Source organism: Mastigoproctus giganteus, chromosome 1 (assembly GCF_048544385.1).
Source record: "Mastigoproctus giganteus isolate SK-2022 chromosome 1, ASM4854438v1, whole genome shotgun sequence".
Lineage (NCBI taxonomy): Eukaryota > Metazoa > Arthropoda > Arachnida > Uropygi > Thelyphonidae > Mastigoproctus > Mastigoproctus giganteus.
In genome coordinates, this window is record NC_143575.1 from 16,143,220 (window position 1) to 16,164,989 (window position 21,770).

At 37.4% G+C, this 21,770-nt stretch overlaps 1 protein-coding gene across 1 annotated transcript in view; it reads right to left on the reverse strand.

Annotated features, from left to right (window-relative positions):
• Positions 1–21,770, reverse strand: part of Vps45 (vacuolar protein sorting 45) — a 142,738-nt gene that overhangs the window by 60,991 nt on the left and 59,977 nt on the right. Inside the window, exon 8 of the mRNA XM_090378827.1 lies at positions 9,962–10,072. Coding sequence (XP_090234953.1) covers positions 9,962–10,072 — 111 coding nt within the window. The remainder of the gene's footprint in view (positions 1–9,961; positions 10,073–21,770) is intronic.

The window sequence follows — 21,770 nt, forward strand, 5'->3', positions numbered from 1 at the left end:
TCAAGGCATATCATTACAAGGTGTTCGTTTCGGAGAAAGGCATTGCGAATATTTGATTCAGCTTTTGTCATTATGTCTATTGTTGATTATTTTTCCGAAAACCATATTGACTAGGACTAAGGAGGTTATGGAAGTCAAGAAACCATGTTAACCGATCGTTCACCATTTTTTCTAAAATTTTACCTAGACAGCTAGTGAGCGCGATGGGACGATAATTATATGGATTTGAATGGTCCTTCCCAGGTTTTGGAAAGGCCAGTACAAACGAATGTCGCCAAGAGTCTGGATATGTATCCTCAAGGTATATCCTATTATATAGCAGTAACAGCATGTATAAAGAATTTTTAGGGAGGTGTTTGATCATTTGATAGTGGATTCCATCCGGACCTGCTGCACTTTCTTTAGATTTAGCTAGGGCTTTATGCAATTCATTTATAGTGAAGGATTGATTGTATGAAATCTCGTGAGCTGCATGGAAATTAATTTTGTATTTTTCGATTTGAGGTTTGTGTTTGGAAGATTGGTCTGTATGACGTTGTTGCTGACAATTCCTCAAATGTTTCTCCTAGTAGATTTGCAATTTTTTCTGGTTCAGTTATGTCATGACCTTTCCAGCTTATGATCGGTTTAGGGATGGTTGTATATTTGCCTGAAATTTGACGAATTTTATTCCATATTATTCTGCTGTCCGTATTTCTATTAATTTTGCTTGCAAAAGATATCCAGGATTCTTTCTGAGATTTCCGGCGTATATAGCGTGCTTTTGCTCTGGCTTTCTTATATTTTATGAGATTAGTGGTGGTGGGATACTTTCTGAATTGATTCCAAGCCTTATTTTTTTCTTTCTTTGCTTCCAAGCATTCTTCATTCCACCACTGCTTGTAATGTTTACGAGACTGGTGAGCTGTCTTTGGTATTGCAATGTTTGCTGCAGAAATTATTTGATTTGTGATATGAGTAACAGCATTATTGATATCAGTATGTCTTATGATTTTCTCATCTAAAGAAGCAGCATATTGGTATTTTTCCCAGTATGCTTTGCAAAATTTCTATTTTATACCTCTTATAGGTTGCTGTACATCATTTGCTAGTAGGTGACAAACAACTGGGTAAAGATCACTGCTATAGGGATCATCGGAAACAGACCAGTCAAGGAGAGGAAAGAGAGCTGGGGAACAGATGGTGAGATCAATTGCAGAGGTAGTCCCTGTTGGTAAGTGGACATGGGTGTGAGTACCTGTGTTTAAGAGTGTTAGGTTCCTATTATTTATAAGTTTTTCAATCATCTGTCCTCTTTTGTCTGTTCGAAGTGATCCCCAGATGATATGATGCCCGTTAAGGTCCCCCATCAAACAAAAAGGAGATGGTAATTGTTCAATTAAATCCTCAAATTCTTGCAGTGTATACGCATGATTAGGTGGAAGGTAGAGAGAAATCATAGTCAAGGTAATTCCAGTCACGATGCGTACCGCGACTGCTTCAAGGGGTGTTTGTAGCTGAATATGCTTGGATGGGACATTAGAGTCAACAAGAATGGCGACTCCTCCATGACCTGTATTGGTTTTTCGATCTTGCCTATATAGATTGTAGTTCTTGATTGAAATACTTATGTGTGGAGTTAGGTTTGTTTCTTGCAAACAGATACTTGCAGGAGCATATACGGAAATTAGATCTTTGATATCGCTTAGATTACTTCGAATGCCACGACAATTCCATTGTAGAAGTGTACGCATTATTTGGGTTTAGTACTTGATTCAGATGACTTACAATGAGATGCTTGTTTTAATCGATCTGTTTTGATTTTTTCTTTTCTGGGGAAGCTTGGTCGGCCACCACTGTCCATATCATCATTTGTGTAAAGTTCCAGAACTGGTTCATCTTCTTTCTCCTTTTCATCAATATTCATAGTGTCAGTATTTTTTTGTGTTTTTTCAACAGGTTTGGTGGAATTTGTACTGCTTGTTGGTGTTGGATCTTCAGCATCTGATGAGATTACAATGGGTGTATTAATTGCCTGGTCAACTTTTTGTTTTGTTTGTAAAAGAAGATTATGTGCCCAATCTGCTATTGAGATGTTAGGTGGGACTGTGATGTCAGTCTGTATTGCAATTACTTTTGTTTTCTGCACTGTAGTTGCTGCTGCATATGATCTCACTGCTGGAAATAGTGGTATCTGCTTTTTGGCTTCTTGATATGTAATCTTATGTTCAGTTTTATATTTTTGAACTTGCTTTTCTCTTTTCCATATATTACAGTCTCTGGAATAGGCAGGGTGGTTTCCTTTGCAGTTTGGGCAGCGAGGAGACTGTGTATTGCATTCTTTACAGGTATGTTCTTTTGAGCCACAAGTGGCACAAATAGCTTGTCCTCTGCATACTGTTTGGGAATGGCCATATTTTTGACACTTGAAGCATCTTATTGGATTGGGGATGTATGGTTTTACCTGGCAATTCAGGTACCCGGCTTTGACTGATGATGGTAGAGTTGGATTGTGATTGTGATTTGGTTTTTAGGAGCATTAGCAACTAAGGCCATATTGCTCCGGGAATATGCGGTGGTCATTCCCTTGACCTTTCCGCATCCTCCGTATTTGGTGGTGACTGGCTCGAACCCCGGTCTAATCAAGAAGCATATGCTACGCACTGCTGCTCCTTCCCACCTGGCTACGGAGACGCCTGGGTAGAGTTGGAGTACTGAAAGTAAGTATGATGGTGCGGGTTGGAATGAGGTTTCCATCCTTTTTAATAAGGATTCTTTTGGCATGTATGACATTCTGGTTTTGTAGCTCTTGTACGATTTCTTCTTCAGAGCTGTTTAGGAGGTCCCATTCCACGATAACCCCTTTAGATGAATTTAAAGTGGCGTGTGGAGTGACTTTGATGGGAATCCCTCCAAAAGTTTTGGTTTCAAGAAGAAGCTCAAGAAGAAGAAGAAGAATGTCGATGATTTGTCGATTCTATCAGAAGGTCGCCTGATTTCAAGCGGTGAACCATTTTCGGTGGATGAGATATATGTTCTAGACACCTTTGTATAACAAAGGGAGAAAGTTTACTAACTGGTTGGTCTGATAGGGAATGAACAATTAGAAAGAGTGGCGAGATGGTTTGGGTCACATCTTTCTTTTGTCTTTTGGCAGTAGATGGATTAGGATCATCTTGCTGCCGATTATGATCAGTTTTATCCATAATTCCAGGAGAAGTCTGGTTTGTCAAGTCCATTGTTGCTCCTTTTAGCGCTGAAAGGATGATTTTTCCTTTCAGGTTTCCGGCCCCACCACGGGGAGGCAGGAGCAGTGCCACCTAGTGACCAAGCGGCTGACGGATTAGTTTGTTAGTAAGAAAATGGATAAATATCCTAAAAAAGAAAGGTGATTTTCCTTCCTGGGTTTCCTTCCTACTTAAAATCTGCTAAGTGAAGAACCACTTACAATGAACTGAGAATAAGACAGCGGCTAGAAATGAAACAGAACAAAATCACTTGGAAGGATCACTTTAGAATTCGTTTAAGAAAAATCGCTTGGTCCCTATCGCTTGGCACTTGGGGCCATGCTTTGTTGGTATTTCTTTACCATTTTTCTTCAAATTATGTACTCTAACAACAAAAATAAAAAAGGTAGCACTTCTGAAATAATTGGACAATAATTGGACAAAAAAAAAAAAATTTTTTTCACTTAAAGTGAAATCAGACTTCTTCCATCATGCAGTATGATTGATGACTTTTGAGGTTATGATGAACATCGTGGCGAGATCCAATATTCCTTACATTTCGAGGGTACAGCTCTAAAACGGTGTTCGCAGGCCGGCCGCTAGTTAGTACACCAGACCAAACCTATTGGTAACTCACTAGGAGGCTTCCGGATCAGCTAGTGTATAATCTTGCTACCTCAACTCTGCCAGATAGTGACTGGAGGGAGTCCGAGTAGTGTGTGCGCGGGGAGCATTGTCGAGGCCACGTTATGTCAAGGATCTGGGTGTATTCTTACCACATGTACGCCATATCCAAAAATTTCATTACTTCATACAGCATGTCCCACCCACTTTTTCTTACTATTGACTACACTATGAATTGTCAAACTAATAGAACAAGCTTATCTGCGAAAAGATCTAAACCTCCCAAGGACTTCCTAATTCATTTCACAAATATACGTGGTCTCAATTCTAATCTCAACGATGTCCATTTCCACTTGCAGTCTGCCAAACCCCATGTCCTTTTTCTAACAGAATCTCAGTTATCGGTTCATTCAACTACAGCTCATCTCAGATGCCCAAATTATTCGCTGTATAATTCCTTTCGCCTCAAAGGTGGTACTTCTGCATATGTCCGTTCTGATATTCCCTGTCAGAGACTTGGCAATTTGGAATCTCTTCTCTTTGATCTTCTCTGGCTTAAAATCTCTCTACCTCATTGTGTCAAATTCATCTGTTGTCTCTACCGTTCTCCCAACTCCACTAATCACTTGGAGCTCTTTGACTTCCTCCAGTCCAACTTTCCTAACAGTGAGGTAATTTTCCTTGGTGATTTTAATGTTCACAACTCCAGCTGGCTTCCATTTTCTAGTCGCACCGACCCAGCGGGTCGAGATGCTGAGGCTTTTGCAATTACTAATGACCTAACACAGATTGTTCATTTACCTACAAGAATCCTGGACAATCCTAATCATACAGCCAATACGCTTGATCTTTTTCTCTTAAACAACCCTTCCTCGTGTTGTTTGGCATTACAAGAATGCAAAATGGGATGAACTGCGAGACTTCTTTTCTTCTTTTCCTTGGTCAGATTACTGTTTCAAAACTTCTGATGTCAACGTTTGGTCAGATCGTGTCAGTGAAATTATTCTTACAGGAATCGAATCCTTCATCCCACATTCCACTTTAAAATCTCATCCTTTATCTAAACCTTGGTTTTCCAATAAATGTGCTAAGGCTGTTCAAGAGAAGAATGTTGCATATCGTAATTGGCTTGTTTCTAATTCTTCAGTTTCATTTTCTGCCTACACCAAAGCTCGCAACAATTGTAAAGCAGTTATTAATCAGTCCAAACTAAAGTTTGAACAGGCTAAGAGTAGAAAACTTGCTTCTTGCCCTAATGGTAGCCGAGCATTCTGGTTCTTGCCAAAGCTATTGGCCGCAACTTTTGCCCATCTCTGCTCCCACCTCTGTCCAAACCAGATGGTTCTGTTGTGACTTCAGCCAAGGATAAAGCTGACCTGCTAGCATCCCATTTTTTGTATTAATGATCTTGGTAAAACACCTCCCACCATTCCCAACACGCTCCATTCAATGCCTCCTGTGGTCTTCCGTCAAAAGTATATCAGAAGGATTTTGATGAATCTTGATGCTAAGAAAGCTCCAGGTCCTGATGGTATTTCTCCACTTGTTCTCAAAACCTGTGCTCCTGGACTTACTCCTATTCTTTGCTGCCTTTTTTCACTTTCTTATTCCAAAGATGTTTTTCCTTCTGCTTGGAAATTTGCTCATATCCAGCCAGTTCCTAAAAAGGGTGACAAATCCCTCCCATCCAATTATCATCCCATTGCAATTACTTATACTCTTTCTAAAGTAAAGGAGAAATCAATTAACCGCCAACTCTTAAACTACCTAGAAACCTTCCATCTGATCAACAATCGCCAGTATGGATTCCGTCAGTGTCGATCCACTGGTGATATTCTGGCTTATATTACCCATTTATGGATTAATTCAATGGAAAGGTTCGGTGAAACACAAGTAGTTGCTCTTGACATCTCAAAGGCTTTTGATCGTGTTTGGCATAAAGGTCTTCTAAACAAGCTTCCATCTTATGGTTTGCCAACTGTTTTTAGTAATTGGTTATCCAGTTTTCTTTCTGATCGCTCACTGAGGGTGATGGTAGATGGTTCTCTGTCTTCTAACTTCTCCACTAATGCCGGTGTCCCCCAAGGTTCAGTTCTTTCCCCCACTCTTTTCCTCTTGTATATTAATGACCTTCTTCCATTGACTGGAAATCCTATCCATAGTTTTGCCGATGATAGCACATTGCATTCAACTTTCCATTTTGAGAAACCTTGTCCTGCTCAATCAGCTTCAACTTCTCGAAAATGTGCTACCAATTCCTTAAATTGCCGATCTTCAGGTAATTCTCCAGTGGGGCAAAGACAACTTAGTTGATTTCAACCCTTCTAAAACTCGGTCTTGTCTTATATCTCGCAAAAAGGATTCTTCTGCTCCTATGATTATCTTTAGTGACACTCCGATTTTTAGGCATAATGATATATCTCTTTTGGCGATTACCATGACTTCTAATCTCTCTTGCCACAAGCACATTACAAATATTGCTTCCTCTGCATCTAAAAAACTTGGTTATCTCTTTCGCTCTCGGCGTTACTTTTCTTCCAAACGGCTGCTCACTCTGTATAAATCGCAAATCCGCCCTGCCATGGAATATTGTTCCCACATCTGGGGTGATGCCCCCAAAACCTCTCTCAGTCTTCTTGATTCCATTCAGAAGAGGGCAGTTAGGTTAATTAATGATTCATCTCTAACAGAGTCTCTCCACTCGCTTTCTCATAGACGCACTGTTTCTGCTGCATGCCTCTTCTACAGATACGTCCATGGGCACTGTTCTTCTGAATTGGCTTCTATAATTCCCGCTCTCTCTTTCGAAACAGTCCGAACAAGTGCCGCCACCAGTCACCATCCATTTACTGTCCAACTTCAAACCCACAGAACCAACTTTTCATCTTCCTCATTTATTCATTCAACTGCAGTTTTCTGCAACAACCTTCCTTCTTACGTATTTCCTGAAAATTACAATCTACAGAAGTTCAAGTCCAATGTCAACAAATATCTTCTTTCGTCTTCTCAACCTCCAACCCAAGCACGGTACTAAGTACTATAGGTTCTAATACCTCTCATGTTTGGGGTTCACATAAAAAAAAAAAAAAAAAAAAGACAAGAATTTTGAAAAGGATGAGGAAGCTGTCAGTGTTGCAAGAGTCCAATTATTTGTAGGAATGTTTAAGGACTATTATTAAAGATTTTGCTAAAATCTTTGCTTAAAAACCCCATCTGGTTAACCTACTGTTCACCTGATTAGAAATAGGCTGTATTAGTATTAGCCAAATAGAACAAGGAAGCCACAGGCCATTGCTGCACTAGGGAAAAAAAAAAAAAAAAAGTAAGAAAAATGCAAATTATGCACTTCCATCTTAACACAAATTATGGTTCATGTAGATAACTATCTAGTTGACCTTTGAATTACTTCAAGCTGTCACCTTCAACTACCTGTGAAGGCAAGTCAACTTGTTTCAGTAATCAACAGCTCATTGGCTAAAGGAAAACTTACAATCTAGGCTCTTTCCCCTGTAATTTGAATTTATGGTCCTCAATTCTGGAATTCTTTATAACTATGAAAATTCTGCCTTCATTAATTTTATTAACCCCTTATGGAGTCTTATAAACCTCATTCGGGTCTCCTCTAAGGTGCCTGGCTGCCAAGCTCTATAGCCCACATAATCAGTCTTTCCTTGTATGGCTGCCCATTTTCAGATCTCATCATGCTAGTTTGCCAGTCTTCAGACCCATTCAAGAAGCTTAATGTCTTTTTTCAGATGAAGTCTCCATACTTAGACACAGTATTCCAAATGCCATCTTACAATTGCCTTGTACAGTGGGATTATTACCTGTGTCTCTACAGGACACAGTTCGATAAATCATTGATAGGACACCATGGGCTTTTCTGGTCATCTGTTTACACTATTCAGACAAAACTTCATCTCTGTCCATATCATAACTCCCAGATCCCTTTCTTCCTCTACTGTTTTCAATTCAACCCCACCAAGTTATTTTGAGGTTGCTATTTCCCAAATGTAAGAAGACCTTGCATTTTGCTGCATTAAAACATTGCTGACTTTAAAACATTGAACGTTTTCTGATGATTCTTGAAGCCTGTTTAAGTCATCCTGAAGAGCACTGCTTACTACTGATCATAAACACCTCTTACAATCTTTACATCACCTGCAAATTTTGACATCATGCCCTTTATCCCTTGTCAATGTCATTTATGAAAATCAGAAACAGCAGTCCAAGAACCAATCCTTGAGGGACCCTACCTCTGATGTTACATCAATCTGAAGAATATCCATTAATCACCAGCAGCCACCCTGCAATCCATCTTAGAACCTTTCAGTAATCCCAACATGTTCCAGATTACATAGTATATTCTCATGAGGGACTGAGTCAAATGCCTTGTTAAAATAAACTATGTTGAAATTATTCCCTACATCTAGCTCATGAGTAACTAAGTCAAAATAGCTTATGGTTAGTTAAACATGATTTTTCTTTAACAAAACCATGTCATGTGTCCTTCAGAATGCCACTTCTATCTAAATGTCCCTGGATTGCACTCTTATTCATTGCCTCAAAGATTTTCCCTACCCGAAATCAGACTTATTTGTCTGTAGTTACCAACTTCCCTCTTAGAATTGCCTTTATGTCGCCAATACAGTATTGAAATACTGTATTGGTGACACACTGGCACTTCTCCAATCCAAAGGAGTCTCTCAAGTCCAAATATGGCTTCATAATTAACAATGTTTCGATACACACACTCTCTCTCTCTCTCTCTCTGGCTGCCTCCAACAAAATTACTGGATATACACCATTGACTCTAGGAGCCTTACTTGCCTTTAGGCTCTGAAATTTTTCCAATAAACAGTCATCTGTAATTTCAAATTCACTAATTTCATATGGCTCAGCCTCACTTGTAAAGCCTCTACCAAGCATAAAGGGTCTTTCATTAGTAAAGACCGATGCAAAGTACCTATTCAATTCATCTGCAACATCAGCTGGGTTATCTAAGACTTTCCCCATACCCAGTGCACAAGAGTCCAATCTGATTCATTTCCTCTTCTTTGTATTGACATATGTGAAAAACTCCTTATTCCAATTCTTTGCTCTCTTAGCCAGTGCTTTCTCATTCCCAGCTTGGCCTACTTAACCTTATCTGTGGTATTATTACAGATTAACTTGTAGCTGTTGTATGCTTCTGTACTTCTCATCACTCTACAATTTTCTCATGCTATCTTTTTCTGCTCAATTAGACTGTCCAGCTCCGTACTCATCCATCCTATCACATAGAAATGATTAAGGACTATTATTAAACATTTTGTGCCATATTTTCTTAAATGGTATATATGTGCTTATGGCTTCCATTATTATTGCTTTGAAGGTATCCCATGATTCTAATATATTTGTTCTCCCTCTGCAATCTGCTCTATAATTAATAGATGCTATGAATTAATACCTGCCATAGTCCCCTTTTCTGAAATTAAAACCTGTGCCTTTACCTTTAACTACTGCAACATCTTTCTTCATCTCTCAAGTAATGACTGAGTGATCACTACCTGCCAATGGTTCATGGGCCATAAGTCCTGTGATGTCATCTGATCCTTGAGTAATGATGAGATCAAGAATATCCTTACCCCTAGTATTTTCTCTAATGTGCTGGTCCAAATACTAATCATCTACTTTATTTAGATTAATGCCAGAAGCATCTGAAAAATAGAGAAAATGACAGAATAGGAGCAGAAATACTTTGAAAATTAACATAAGGATTTATTAATTAAAATAAAAATTTAAGAATAAGAATTAACATAAATAAAAATTTAAGAGGACAAGGAAGCTGTCAGTGTTGCCAAGAGTATTTATTTCTAGAAATGATTAAGGACTATTATTAAACATTTTGTTAAAATCAAAGCACTGTTAAAAACCACATCTGTATAACCTTAAACAGGTTAGATTAATGCAAGAAGCATTAATTCAGCCTGTTTATCCAGAAGTATCTGAAAAATAGAGAAAAAAAACAGAATAGGAGTGGAAATTATTTTGAAAAATAACACTAACAGAATGCCTGGACTGATACTGGTTTCCTCACAATGAATTCTTTAATTGAACAGTAAACAATTTAACCTCAATCTAAATCTCACCTTCATATCTGCGATAGATTCAACCTTCTGCTGACTTTTAGTCTTTCTCTGAAAATCCTCCATTAGGTCTTTTATGTGTGCTCCAATTTCTCCAAAATCAAGATACATGTTCTACAAGCAATATTGTAATAAATTTAGTGCATATTCCAAGTAATTCTAAAATATAGCAGACATTATTTAGAGTTTAATAATGTAGAAGTATACCTTTAGATAGGAAACTCAGAAAACTTTTCTATATATATATATATAGAAAGTACAGTGTACAATGGAGTTTCCAGAATTTGGGGTGCCATATCCAAGTAATTTTAGATATTGATATATTTCTGGATAATGTATACATTAAAGTGATAAAACTATTTCACCTATACATACACAGAAATACTGTACAAAATAAGAATTTAATATGCATGTATATAATAATCAATAATATGCAACTATTTACAGTTTTGAACAAAATATAAATATGGATAACAACAAAAATTAAAAGGCTAAATACCTTTATAATTAGACTTAATTAAACATAATAGGTGAATAGTAGAATTAAAAAAAAAAAAAAAAGAAGTTATTTTCACACTAAGAGTAGCTCCCTGAACAAATTTTTGGGAACAAAAATATCAATCCTATGATACATCTCTTATTAGTTAGATTTATTTCAAATAGCCTGAAGCATGTTCAGTATGTTTTCTATATATATCAGATAATCCCATAAGTTGTCATTTTTTCACATATAAATTGCAAATACAAATATTTCTGCACATATTTGTGAACATAACATTGAATAATTTTTGCTAATTTGTGTACATCTTAATCAGTCTGCTTGTAGGTTTACCAGTGACTCATACTGATATATAATAGTACCATTCAGAGAACTATATAAGAAAGGTAAAGGCAGTGAATCTGAGAATATAACTGATAGTCAGACAATGTCATCCTCAAACTAAATGGGCATGTGAAATTTTGTTAATCTAATACAACTGTGTATGTGTACTGGGATAACAAAATCCCACACATTTCTCTTCAGAAAGATGTTAATTCATCACAGATTACTCAGCTGATGGTACACTCTGCTCATAGGGTAATCAGACCTTATAGTTTCAGTAGTACTCTTACAGGTCAAAGTTATCTTGAAATGTTAATGAATAATGTGGTGTTTATGTGGAGGTGCCCTAAAGATAGCTGTGAAGTTAAAAGCCTGGAACACTACAAAATTTCTGGGAGAAGATACAAGAATAACACAAATTTCCAGTTTATGTCTGCCACTACCTCTCAAGCTGTTCAAAAAAAAAATTCTGAACATATACGTGCCAGTGGTGGACACTTTAAGTATCCTACCTAATATATCACATTTGCGGAGATGGGGGAACCCTTGGTGCCAGCAGACAATTAACACACTATATCACATTTCCACTAATTGTGTGGAAAATTTGGGTTTATGTTATTAGTATTAGTAACAGCTGCATGGTGCAAGAAAGCCTATGGCTTATGCTGCACCAGCCAAAAAAAAAATCCGAACAAAACAATGATAAACACAAAAAATAAATAAATAAAATAAATAAATAAATAATAATAATTAATAAATAATAAAAATAAAATAAAATAAAAAATAAATAAAAAGGAAATTAAACCTATCATCCTATGCGCTTCCCATACCCAAAATTACTATCCAGATGACCTTTGAATTTCCCCAAACTGTCGGCCTCTACCACCCATGAAGGCAACTTATTCCAGTAATTTATAACTTGCTGGCTAAAATAAAACTTCCTGCAGTCCAATCTAAACATTTCTCCCCGTAACTTGAATTTATGTCCCCTAGTTCTAGCATCATTTATAATCTTGAAAATTTTGTCCTCATTCATTTTACTGATGCCTCTCAGAGCCTTAAACACCTCAATCAAATCTCCTCTAAGGTGTCTAGTTTCCAAACTCTGCAACCCACATATTCAAAGTCTTTCTTCATAAGGACGCCCTTTTGCCGATCTCACCAGGCGAGTTACCCTTCTTTGCACCCTTTCAAGAAGATCAATGACTTTCTTTAGGTGCGGTCTCCATACTTGAACACAGTATTCCAAGTGTGGTCTAACATAAGCCTTATATAATGAGATTATCACGTCCCTATCTCTACTTGCAAAAGTTCGATAGATCATCGATAGGACACCATGGGCCTTCCTTGCAACCTGTTTACAATGCTCAGAGAATTTCATGTCTGACCGTATCGTAACACCCAAGTCCCTTTCCTCCAGTACTGGGTTTAGTTGAACTCCACCAAGTGAATAAGTTTTTTTGGGATTACTGTTTCCCAGGTGTAATACCTTACACTTTGTTGGATTAAAGCACAGCTGCCATTTTTCTGACCATTCCTGAAGTCTATCTAGGTCTCTCTGAAGAAGCTCAGCGTGACAGTGATCATTAACTACTCTATCAATTTTAACATCATCTGCAAATTTAGACATCACACCCTCTATCCCTTCATCAATGTCGTTTATGAAAATTAAAAACAACAGTGGCCCTAATACTGATCCTTGGGGAACCCCACTTCTTACATCAACCCAATCTGAGGAATAGCCATTTATCACAACCCTCTGCCTCCTGCCCTGAAGCCATCCTTCTATCCATCTAAGGATTTTCCCAGTGATTCCTACCTGTTCCAGCTTATAAAGCAACCGCTCATGTGGGACTGAGTCAAAAGCTTTGCTGAAATCTAAATAAACAATGTCGAAATTATTCCCTAAATCCAGCTCGTGAGTGACCCTTTCGAAATAGCGAACCAGATTTGTTAAACATGATTTTCCCTTTACAAAACCATGCTGAGTATCCTTGAGAATTTCAGTTCGATCCAAATGATCCTGAATTCCACCCTTGATCATTGCCTCCATGATTTTCCCTACTACTGAAGTCAGACTGACAGGTCGATAATTTCCAACTTCACTTTTAGAGCCACCCTTATGTATGGGAGATACATTTGCACTTTTCCAATCCAAGAGAATCTCCCCAGAGTCTAGTGATGCTCGCATAATTAGCCTCAATGGTTCAATGCACTCGCTTGCTGCCTCTCTTCAGATTATAGGGTATATTCCATCAACTCCAGGAGCCTTACTGGTCTGTAGGCTCGAAAGTTTTTTTTCATTAAATAATCTTGCGAAATTTCAATATCATTAATTACATATTTTTTTAACTTCCCTCCCACAATTTCCCATTGCCACAAAAGGCTTTTCATTTGTAAATATCGATGCAAAATAACTGTTGAGTTCATCTGCAACGGCAGCTGGTGTATTTAATACTATCCCCTTTCCCTTAGGTAAAGGTCCGATCTGGTTTGTCCTGCTCTTCTTGGCATTTATATATGTGAAGAATTCTTTATCCCCCCTCTTTGCTCTGTTTGCTAGTGATGTCTCATAAACTGCCTTTGCCTGTCGAACCTTTTCTGTGGCTCTATTACACATCACCTTGTAGCTGTTATAGGCTTCAGTACTTTTTATTGCTCCGTAACCTTTCCATGCCACCTTTTTCTGCTCAAGTAATGCAGCAACTTCACTATTCATCCAACTTGGAACCCTCCTCGTGGAGTATTTTTTTTCATGGTATATACGCATTCAAGGCATCTGTGATTAATGTTTTAAAAGCATACCACAGTTGAAATGTATTCATTCTCTGTGCGATATCTACCCAGTTAATAGAGGCCATGTAGTACCTTAAGGCATCGTAATTTCCTTTTCTGAAATTAAAACCCATTCCTTTGCCTTTTACTGCTGCTACCTCTCTCGTCATCATCCACCGTAGAACTCCGTGATCACTTCCTGCTACTGGTTCCTCTACTGTCAGCCCTGTTATGTCATCTGATTCATGTGTGATGATGAGGTCTAGGATATTCTTTTCTCTAGTACTTTCCCTGACATGTTGATACAAATAACAGTCATCTAGTTGATTTAAAAATTTTGTTCCCCATGTCGAGTTTCCTTCCCATTTACTCCAATCAATTAGAGGCAAATTGAAATCACCCATAATAAGGCATTGACGCTTACTTGCCCATTCCATTTGCATGTAGCGGCTTTTGTCATAATCTTCACAATCACCTGGTCTGTAGATTACTCCTACTCGCATTATACCTGTGTTTCCAACTATCCCACACCATACAGACTCTATACTAGCATGTGAAATGTCTGAATCCGGGAAAGCTATCATCACACTCAGGCTGCTTCTGATAAGAAGCATAACCCCACCACCCCTTCTATCTACCCTATCCTTCCTAAATACATTATACAAGCCGTACTAAAACTCATCATCCCCAATTTCTGGGTGGCACCACGTCTCTGTAAGCCCTATTATGTCCGCGTTACTTGTTTTAACCAGCAGTTCGAATTCGCTCATTTTATTGACGACATTACTGTATAAACAATTAAGATTTACTGTTCTTGTATATTTAACAACCCTAACACAACCCTTGAAGTTTTTTAGGCTCTCTTCCCTGATATTAGCTACCCGCTCACGTGAAACGTCTTTGCCCCCAGAACATCTCGATAATACGTCCAGTTGGGGTAACATATAAGAACTCTTAAGGTATGTGCAAGAGTTACATTGACCAATATTATCAGATAAACGCGTGTCAGTATTACCCACATCCCCCCTAACTAGCAGTTTCCCTGAACCTTTAAGGTATCCTCAATAATACTGGCAAAAACTTTTGCACCACCTTTGTTTAAGTGTATCCCGTCTCTACAAAACAAATTCCTTCTACCTACAAGTGTGGGCCATGCTGATAGAAATTTACCCCCTAAAGCCTTGCAGATTCCTTCAAGTCCTGAGTTAATCCACAAGGCTCTTAACATATAATCCCTCCTATCGTGTCTGGGCAGAATTGCAGACATAGACATTATGGCCTAGCTCGCGACATTTCCTCAGCATGATCCTGTATTTTTCCAACAAATCATCAGATTGTGTACGTTTAATATCATTTGCCCCACATGAATAATAATATTTTCTTTACCCCCTTTAAAATCTGACAATCTGTTGGTGACATCATCAATAGCTGCTCCCGGCAGACATACCCTGGTTCTGCTCCACCTATCTTTATTACAAAAAATATTCCCCGTTTCCCTGACAATGGAGTCTCCTAATAAAACAATGTCCTTTTTAACCAGAGTAGTTTGCACTTGGTTTTTCTGTTTTGAGGCTCGAATCGGGTGTGCATCACTTGGTAGATTGCTGGAGTTTTGAGTCCCTGATGAGCTCCCAGATGCATTCTTTTCGAGGGCAAGCACTCGTTTTTTCAGGGACTCAAATTGTTCCATCAGTGCACCAAATTGTATTTTAAGATCGGTGCACTCCTTACATCGATCACAAAGAAAAGAATCCCCAGGTGAGGTAGGATTAGTCACCAGGTCGACCTTGGAAAACATTCCACAGATTCCACAACGGATTAAATCATGACTCACCCGTAAATCCCCACCTGCTATTTCTGTGTGAGTCACGATACCCTGTGACGTGTTTAAGGCAGATCTCGTAACTACCATTATAAAATTAAATAAATATCAATGAAAGTAACTTTAAAAAATTATATCTATAATATTATTAAAATCAAACAGTTACAGGAAAACCTATAACAAAATAATCCAACAATATCTAAATAAATCAAATATTTAAAAGCACTATCCAAAAGTAAACCACTTAACTGAGGAGCCCTGTCTAAGCGCGTCCGCTCACTCAAGAGATTCAAATCTCCAAGTATTTATACACAACTTTGAATCACTCTGTATTCAGGTCACAATGGAATAATTACAAAAAACATAATTTTACAGTAGAAAAGTATTAAGAATACAAAACTGGAATATTCTAAAAGTCAAAACATTTATTAATTATTGAAAAGCTACACCTAGCCATACAAATTTTACTGCACTTTTATTACAATATATTTACAATGCATAAGGTTTCTTGGATTAATGACAGTCCCAGCCTATGTGGAAATATATGGTATGTAAATTACATATGCTGGGTGACCAGATAAAAAAAAAAAAAAAAAAAATTTCATTTATAACTGAGAGAGTCATACAGAATAAGAGTTTACAAGATAGATGGTAAGAACATTACTGTGTTGAAATGTCACAAGACAGAGACTGCAAGAATATTACCATACTTTGTGGTATCATGTGGATTCAAAAACACTATATACGGGGAGGCCTCGTACCACAAACTTAATTTGTTCCACGAACTGGTTTGTGGTATGAAAAGTTTGTGGTACGAAACGCGATTTCCCATAGTATCCTATGGGAAATAAATTAATTGGTACTGAACCCTCCACAAAAAAAAAAAAACAGCCACCATTTACATACACTATTTATTCTTCTTCATGGTTACAGGTTCTTCAAGTTCTTCTGCCTCCCCATGCCTTTCTGCTTTTTAGCATTGAAGATTCTATCCAGTGTTGATTGCTTTTCTCTCTTTTTAAGATGGCTCCTGAAGTAGTAAAGCACTATGTCATTGTAGAGGTCCCCCACCCTGTTCACTTCAGCTGTGTTGGAGTGCCACTTCAACACCCTGTTGTGAAGCTTCTTCCAGTTCTGAAGAATTTCCTTGATAGTAGCTGAAGGCATTGGACCTTTGGTGGTGTTTTCCCCAACCTGATGTTTATGCAGCTCCTTCAGTTTTTCCGTGGTCAGCTGCACTTCATGCTCTTCTATTAACTCCTCCACATCTTCTTCTTCCATTTCCAAGTACAGGTCCTTAGCTGCTGCCACAATGTCCTTCATGACTTGGGCTCCATTATCAGGTTCTTCTCCTTGAACACAGGCTGGCCACAGGTTTCTCCAGGCAGAGTTCAGGTTACTGACTGACACTTCACACCAAGCTTTTTCTGAGTCTAATGGCATGCACAATGTTAAATTCTTCCTTTCGAAATTTCCTCAATGTTATGAAGCTGGAAGCATGGCAAACTTAAAGCACCTGGTGAAAAGGGCTTTGGTGTAGAGCTTCCTGAAGTGTGCTATGACATTCTGGTCCATTGGCTGAATTAGAGGTGTAGTGTTGGGAGGTAAGAAAACAATCTTCAGGAAGCTGGACTCCAATTCCAGGGAATCTTCTAAATCAAGTGGGTGGCCATGTGCATTATCCATGGTGAGGACAGCCTTCAGTGGCAAGTTCTTTTTCTCCAGGTATTTCTTCACTGTAGGTGCAAAGACTTCAAGCACCCAATCCTTAAAAAGAAGCTTAGTAACCAAAGCTTTTGGGTTAGATTTCCAGTAGACTCCAAGTTTACCTTTGACAACTGAGTGCTTCTTAAATGCTCTTGGTGTTTCAGAATAATACACCAAGAGAGGCTTGATCTTCAGGTCTCCACTAGCATTGGTAGCAAAAAGGAGGGTCAGCCTGTCCTTCATAGGCTTGTGGTCTGGCAGAGCTTGTTCTTCCTTTGTGATGTAGGTTTTACTGGGCAGCATTTTTTCCCAGAAAAGCCCAGTTCCATCACAGTTGAAGACCTGTTGTGGTAAATATCCTTCATCTTTCATGAGCTTCTGAAATTTCTTGGCAAATTTATCAGCACTTGCTGCCTCCCCATGCCTTATGACACTGAATGCCAGTCCTCCCCTTAAACTTCTCAAACCACCCCCTACTTGCCTTAAATTCAGATTCTTCAGAGCTTAGCCCTGGAGTTTTTTCCTTCAGGTCAGCATAGATGTGCTTGGCTTTCAGACAGATGACTTCTTTGCTGTCAAAAGAAGTCATCTGTGTGGATCCACCATTTGCCTTTGGTGGATCCACAGTAGCAGCAAGTTCTCCATTTCTTCAATGATGGGATTTCTTAGGGTACTTAATCTGGTCATTCTCTTTGCAACCTCAACATTGATGATCTCCTTGTTCTTCAAGATGGTTTCAATGGTGGATTTGTTGACTCCATATTCAATTGCCATATTAACTACCCTAGCTCCTTTTTCATGGTTGGCAATGTCTTTCTTAGTTTCAATAGTGATTTTCTTGAGTGTTTTCTTGGGCTGACTTACACTGACACTTTTCTTAGGACCCATTTTTTGAATCTTTTCAAAATCTTTTTTAAACTCTTTTCAAAAGAAACTTTCAAAAAACAAATTTGGAACTTTCCTGAAACAAAAGAAAGATATGGTGAATAAAACAGAATGTGTGTTGTGTTTGTATTAACCACTTCCTGATTACCCCGAGTTAACTCAGGTTAGCATTTTAATGTCATAAATTATTATCCTGAGATATCTTGTGGTAGTGTACAAATTTGTGTTCTTTCAATACTTACCCGAGTGAAGCCGCTGGAAGCAGTGAAGAGTCACCCGAGTGAAACTGTCAGCGTGTGGTAAAGTAGTGCATTCATCACAATATGGCTCTTGTGGCCATTCGCCGGTGGGCGTGTTTCTTGGAATATTTTTATCTGAGACAAGCGTCAGATGATGCTTGCTGATACCTTGCATATTGCTGTCACCTGGTGTTCTTTCCTGAGCACTGTGCTGCATGAGGTTGTCTGTTTCATTTTCAAGAATTAATTATGGATAATGACTGAAGAATATTGCAATTCTAGGAATAATATCGGGATAATAATTCTAGGAAACAACACTGTTTGTTATTTGGTTTTTAGGAGCATTAGCAACTAAGGCCATATTGCTCCGGGGATATGTGGTGGTCATTCCCTGACCTTTCCGCACCCTCCATATTTGATGGTCACGGGCTCAAACCCCGGTCTAATCAAGAAGCATGTGCTGCGCACTGCTGCTCCTGTCCACCTGGCTACGAAGGCACCCTACAACATTGAATACTTCAATTTGTTCCATAATCGTGCACCATATTACACGGCATAAAAGCAATAAAAGTCGTTATTTAAAAAATTAGTATTTTTTTGACACAAAAATAGGGAAAAATAGTAAGGGAAGAGGTTAAAACCCGGGTTTGTGGTACTAAAAGTTCGTCGTATGAGGTCCCACTGTACTAATGTTATACCAGAACACATTTGACTATGGTCACTCCATCTAGAGAGAATCCTTACTTCTACACAAGTTTAGAAAGACAGCTCTTTGAAAATGCCTCAATTTGGTTGGTCGATAGGAGAAATTATAAAAATTTCTCCTATCAACCAACCAAAGGCTTTTCACATATTGATGGTTATTAAAACTCCGGTCAACCATGGAAGTATTACTTTAAAATGCACCATTTGTTTTAATAATTGCATTACAATAACCATATTGTTTATACAGGAATTTTAAGAAAAGCTAATTTTCCTATAAATTTATATAAATACAGGTTGAATCTCATTAATACAAACTCAGTTTATAGAAAATTCTTGTTTATATGAGGACAGGCTTTTCTATGTAAAGATATTCATTTATCACAAAATCTGCATAACATTTATTTATTATGCATAACAAAGTCAATTTTTACCCCACAAGAAATAAACTGTTATTTGTATGATTAATACAAATCACTCAATAATGCATGCAAGCACCGAATTCTGCATTTTCTTGAAAGGCAACAGAAATGACTTATTAGAATTTACTTTCATGTAAACAGAGCCAGTTTGTGGTAATAAAAACACACTAATAAGCATTATTAAGGTCAGAAGCAGTTGTTACACCAGGTTAAGTCTTATGTTATAATCTATAATTTTGCATTACTTTTAAAGGATCTGAGCTGGCGTCTTTAAATTAATTTAAAGTATATTTATATTAAATCTTACCTAGCCTTTGATGGTAATAAAATGTACACAGACAGAATAAAGCTTGGAAAATAAACTGAAAATAAGGTGATAGGATGGAATGATGTAAAATGGACATAGCAAAGGAATATAACATCCCTTTACCTACGCTGTTTACAATACTGAAAAAAAAAAAAAAAAAAACTAAGTGTATGACATTGAAGTATTAATGAAAAACCAGGAAATGAATTTGTAGTGCAAAACGTGGAACAAAACCTTTATAATGGTACCAACAAATGCATGCATTTAATTTACCAATATTAAGGCCAATCTTAAAAGAAAAGGCTAATTACCTAGCTTCCCAAAATGCAATTAGTGGCTTCAAGGCAAGTCTGCATCAGTTCACAAAGAAAACACTACAGACCGAGAGTCCATTCTTGAAAAATACGAGGCAAAGGATATTTTTAATTTTGATGAGACAGGCAAATTACATTTTATAATTTTCCCTTAAAAAAAAAAAAAAAAAACTTGGAAGTTCGAGAAATCTTTTAATGGTAGAAAATTAAGTCAAATAATTACTATTCTGTTATGCTTCAGTACCGATGGCAATACAAAATTTCACCCACTTATGATTGGTAAATTTTCCAAGTCAAGATATTTTAAATTAGTTAACTAACTTCCATGCAATTATGAGGCCAACAGAAGCACAAGGCTTACAGTCAAAATTTTTCAGTCTTGTAAAGTGGACAGAAAAAGGGGAATATTTTGATGATTCTAGATTATTGCACAGCACAATCTTCTGAGCCACTTAAGTTTACAAATATGGTTGTTATTTTTACCTCTCAATACCACCAGTTTCATGCAGCCACTGGATCAAGGCATTATTTATAACTTCAAGATAGCATGCAGAGCTTGCCTGATAATGTACTTGATCCACAACAGAGAAGGAGGGAACAATTTTCGATCAAAGTAGAATGTCTTGGCTCTGAATAGAATATCAGAAAAAAAAAAAAAAAAAAAAGTTCAGAAATTGAATGTGATAGCAACATTGAGGAATGGGAGACTTTGAAGGAGCATATGGATTTTGCTAAAGACTTGGAGGAGTTTGTTAAAGTGGATGAAGTTGCTACCATAGCAATTCGAATCTCTAAAGAGCCACTGAGCACCAAGCAAAACGAAGTATTAGTTATCAAGAAATATGCATTTAGTCAAAGCTTAATAAAGAGACGGCACCCACCTCAATAATCCATTGTGGTTATATGGATCATAAAAACAGTAGTGTGAGAAATCATTGGTTAAACTAAAAACGGAGTTTAAAAAGAGTAATTGAAAAAAAACAACCTAGAGGAGGAAGGGTGCACCATATTGTCCTCTAGTTGTCTGAAATTATCTGAAATTAAAGTTAAAAAAGGATTAATTAATCCTTTTTAATTTTAATTTCAGTTTTTTCAATTACTCTTTTTAAACCACGCTTTCCTTACCGCGATTTTTAAACTCCGTTTTTAGTTTAACCAATGATTTTTCACACTACTGTTTTATGATCCATATAACCACAATGGATTATTGAGGTGAGTGCCGTCTCTTTATTAATCTTTGACTAAATACATATTTCTTGTCATGAACTTTGGCATCTTAAACTTTTGCTAACTCTTTTATGGGTTTTAGTTACCAGTGATGAAGTGAAAGCATGCACGCTGCCTTTTAAAAAAGAGATTTTCAAAAATGCATTAAATATAAAAGAGAATGTGTTTGCCTTCAGTAATGTCAGATGACAAAACAATTATTGCAATTGATAATATCTATTCTGTGGTTAAGAATGCACATAGACAAAACTGTGCAGATGAAATTTGATTCTCTCTCTAAATTACAGTAATTTATTTTAAAAATTGGTTTACATGTTTCCTTTAATATAAGATTAATTCTTCTCTAGTTTTGGCCACTAATTATATATACAGTCAAACCAGTTAGTGTTATTAAGGGGCTGCAATATTATTGATGTTATAACTGAGGTTGACATTTTTTAAATTACATTGAAATTAGTAGAAATTTAATAAAATTTTATTAAAAATATAAAACTTATACAAATCACACATAGTTATGACTCCAGTTACACTAAACAATTTCACTTTCATAGATACAGCACATACCCCCCACACACATATACTCCCCCAC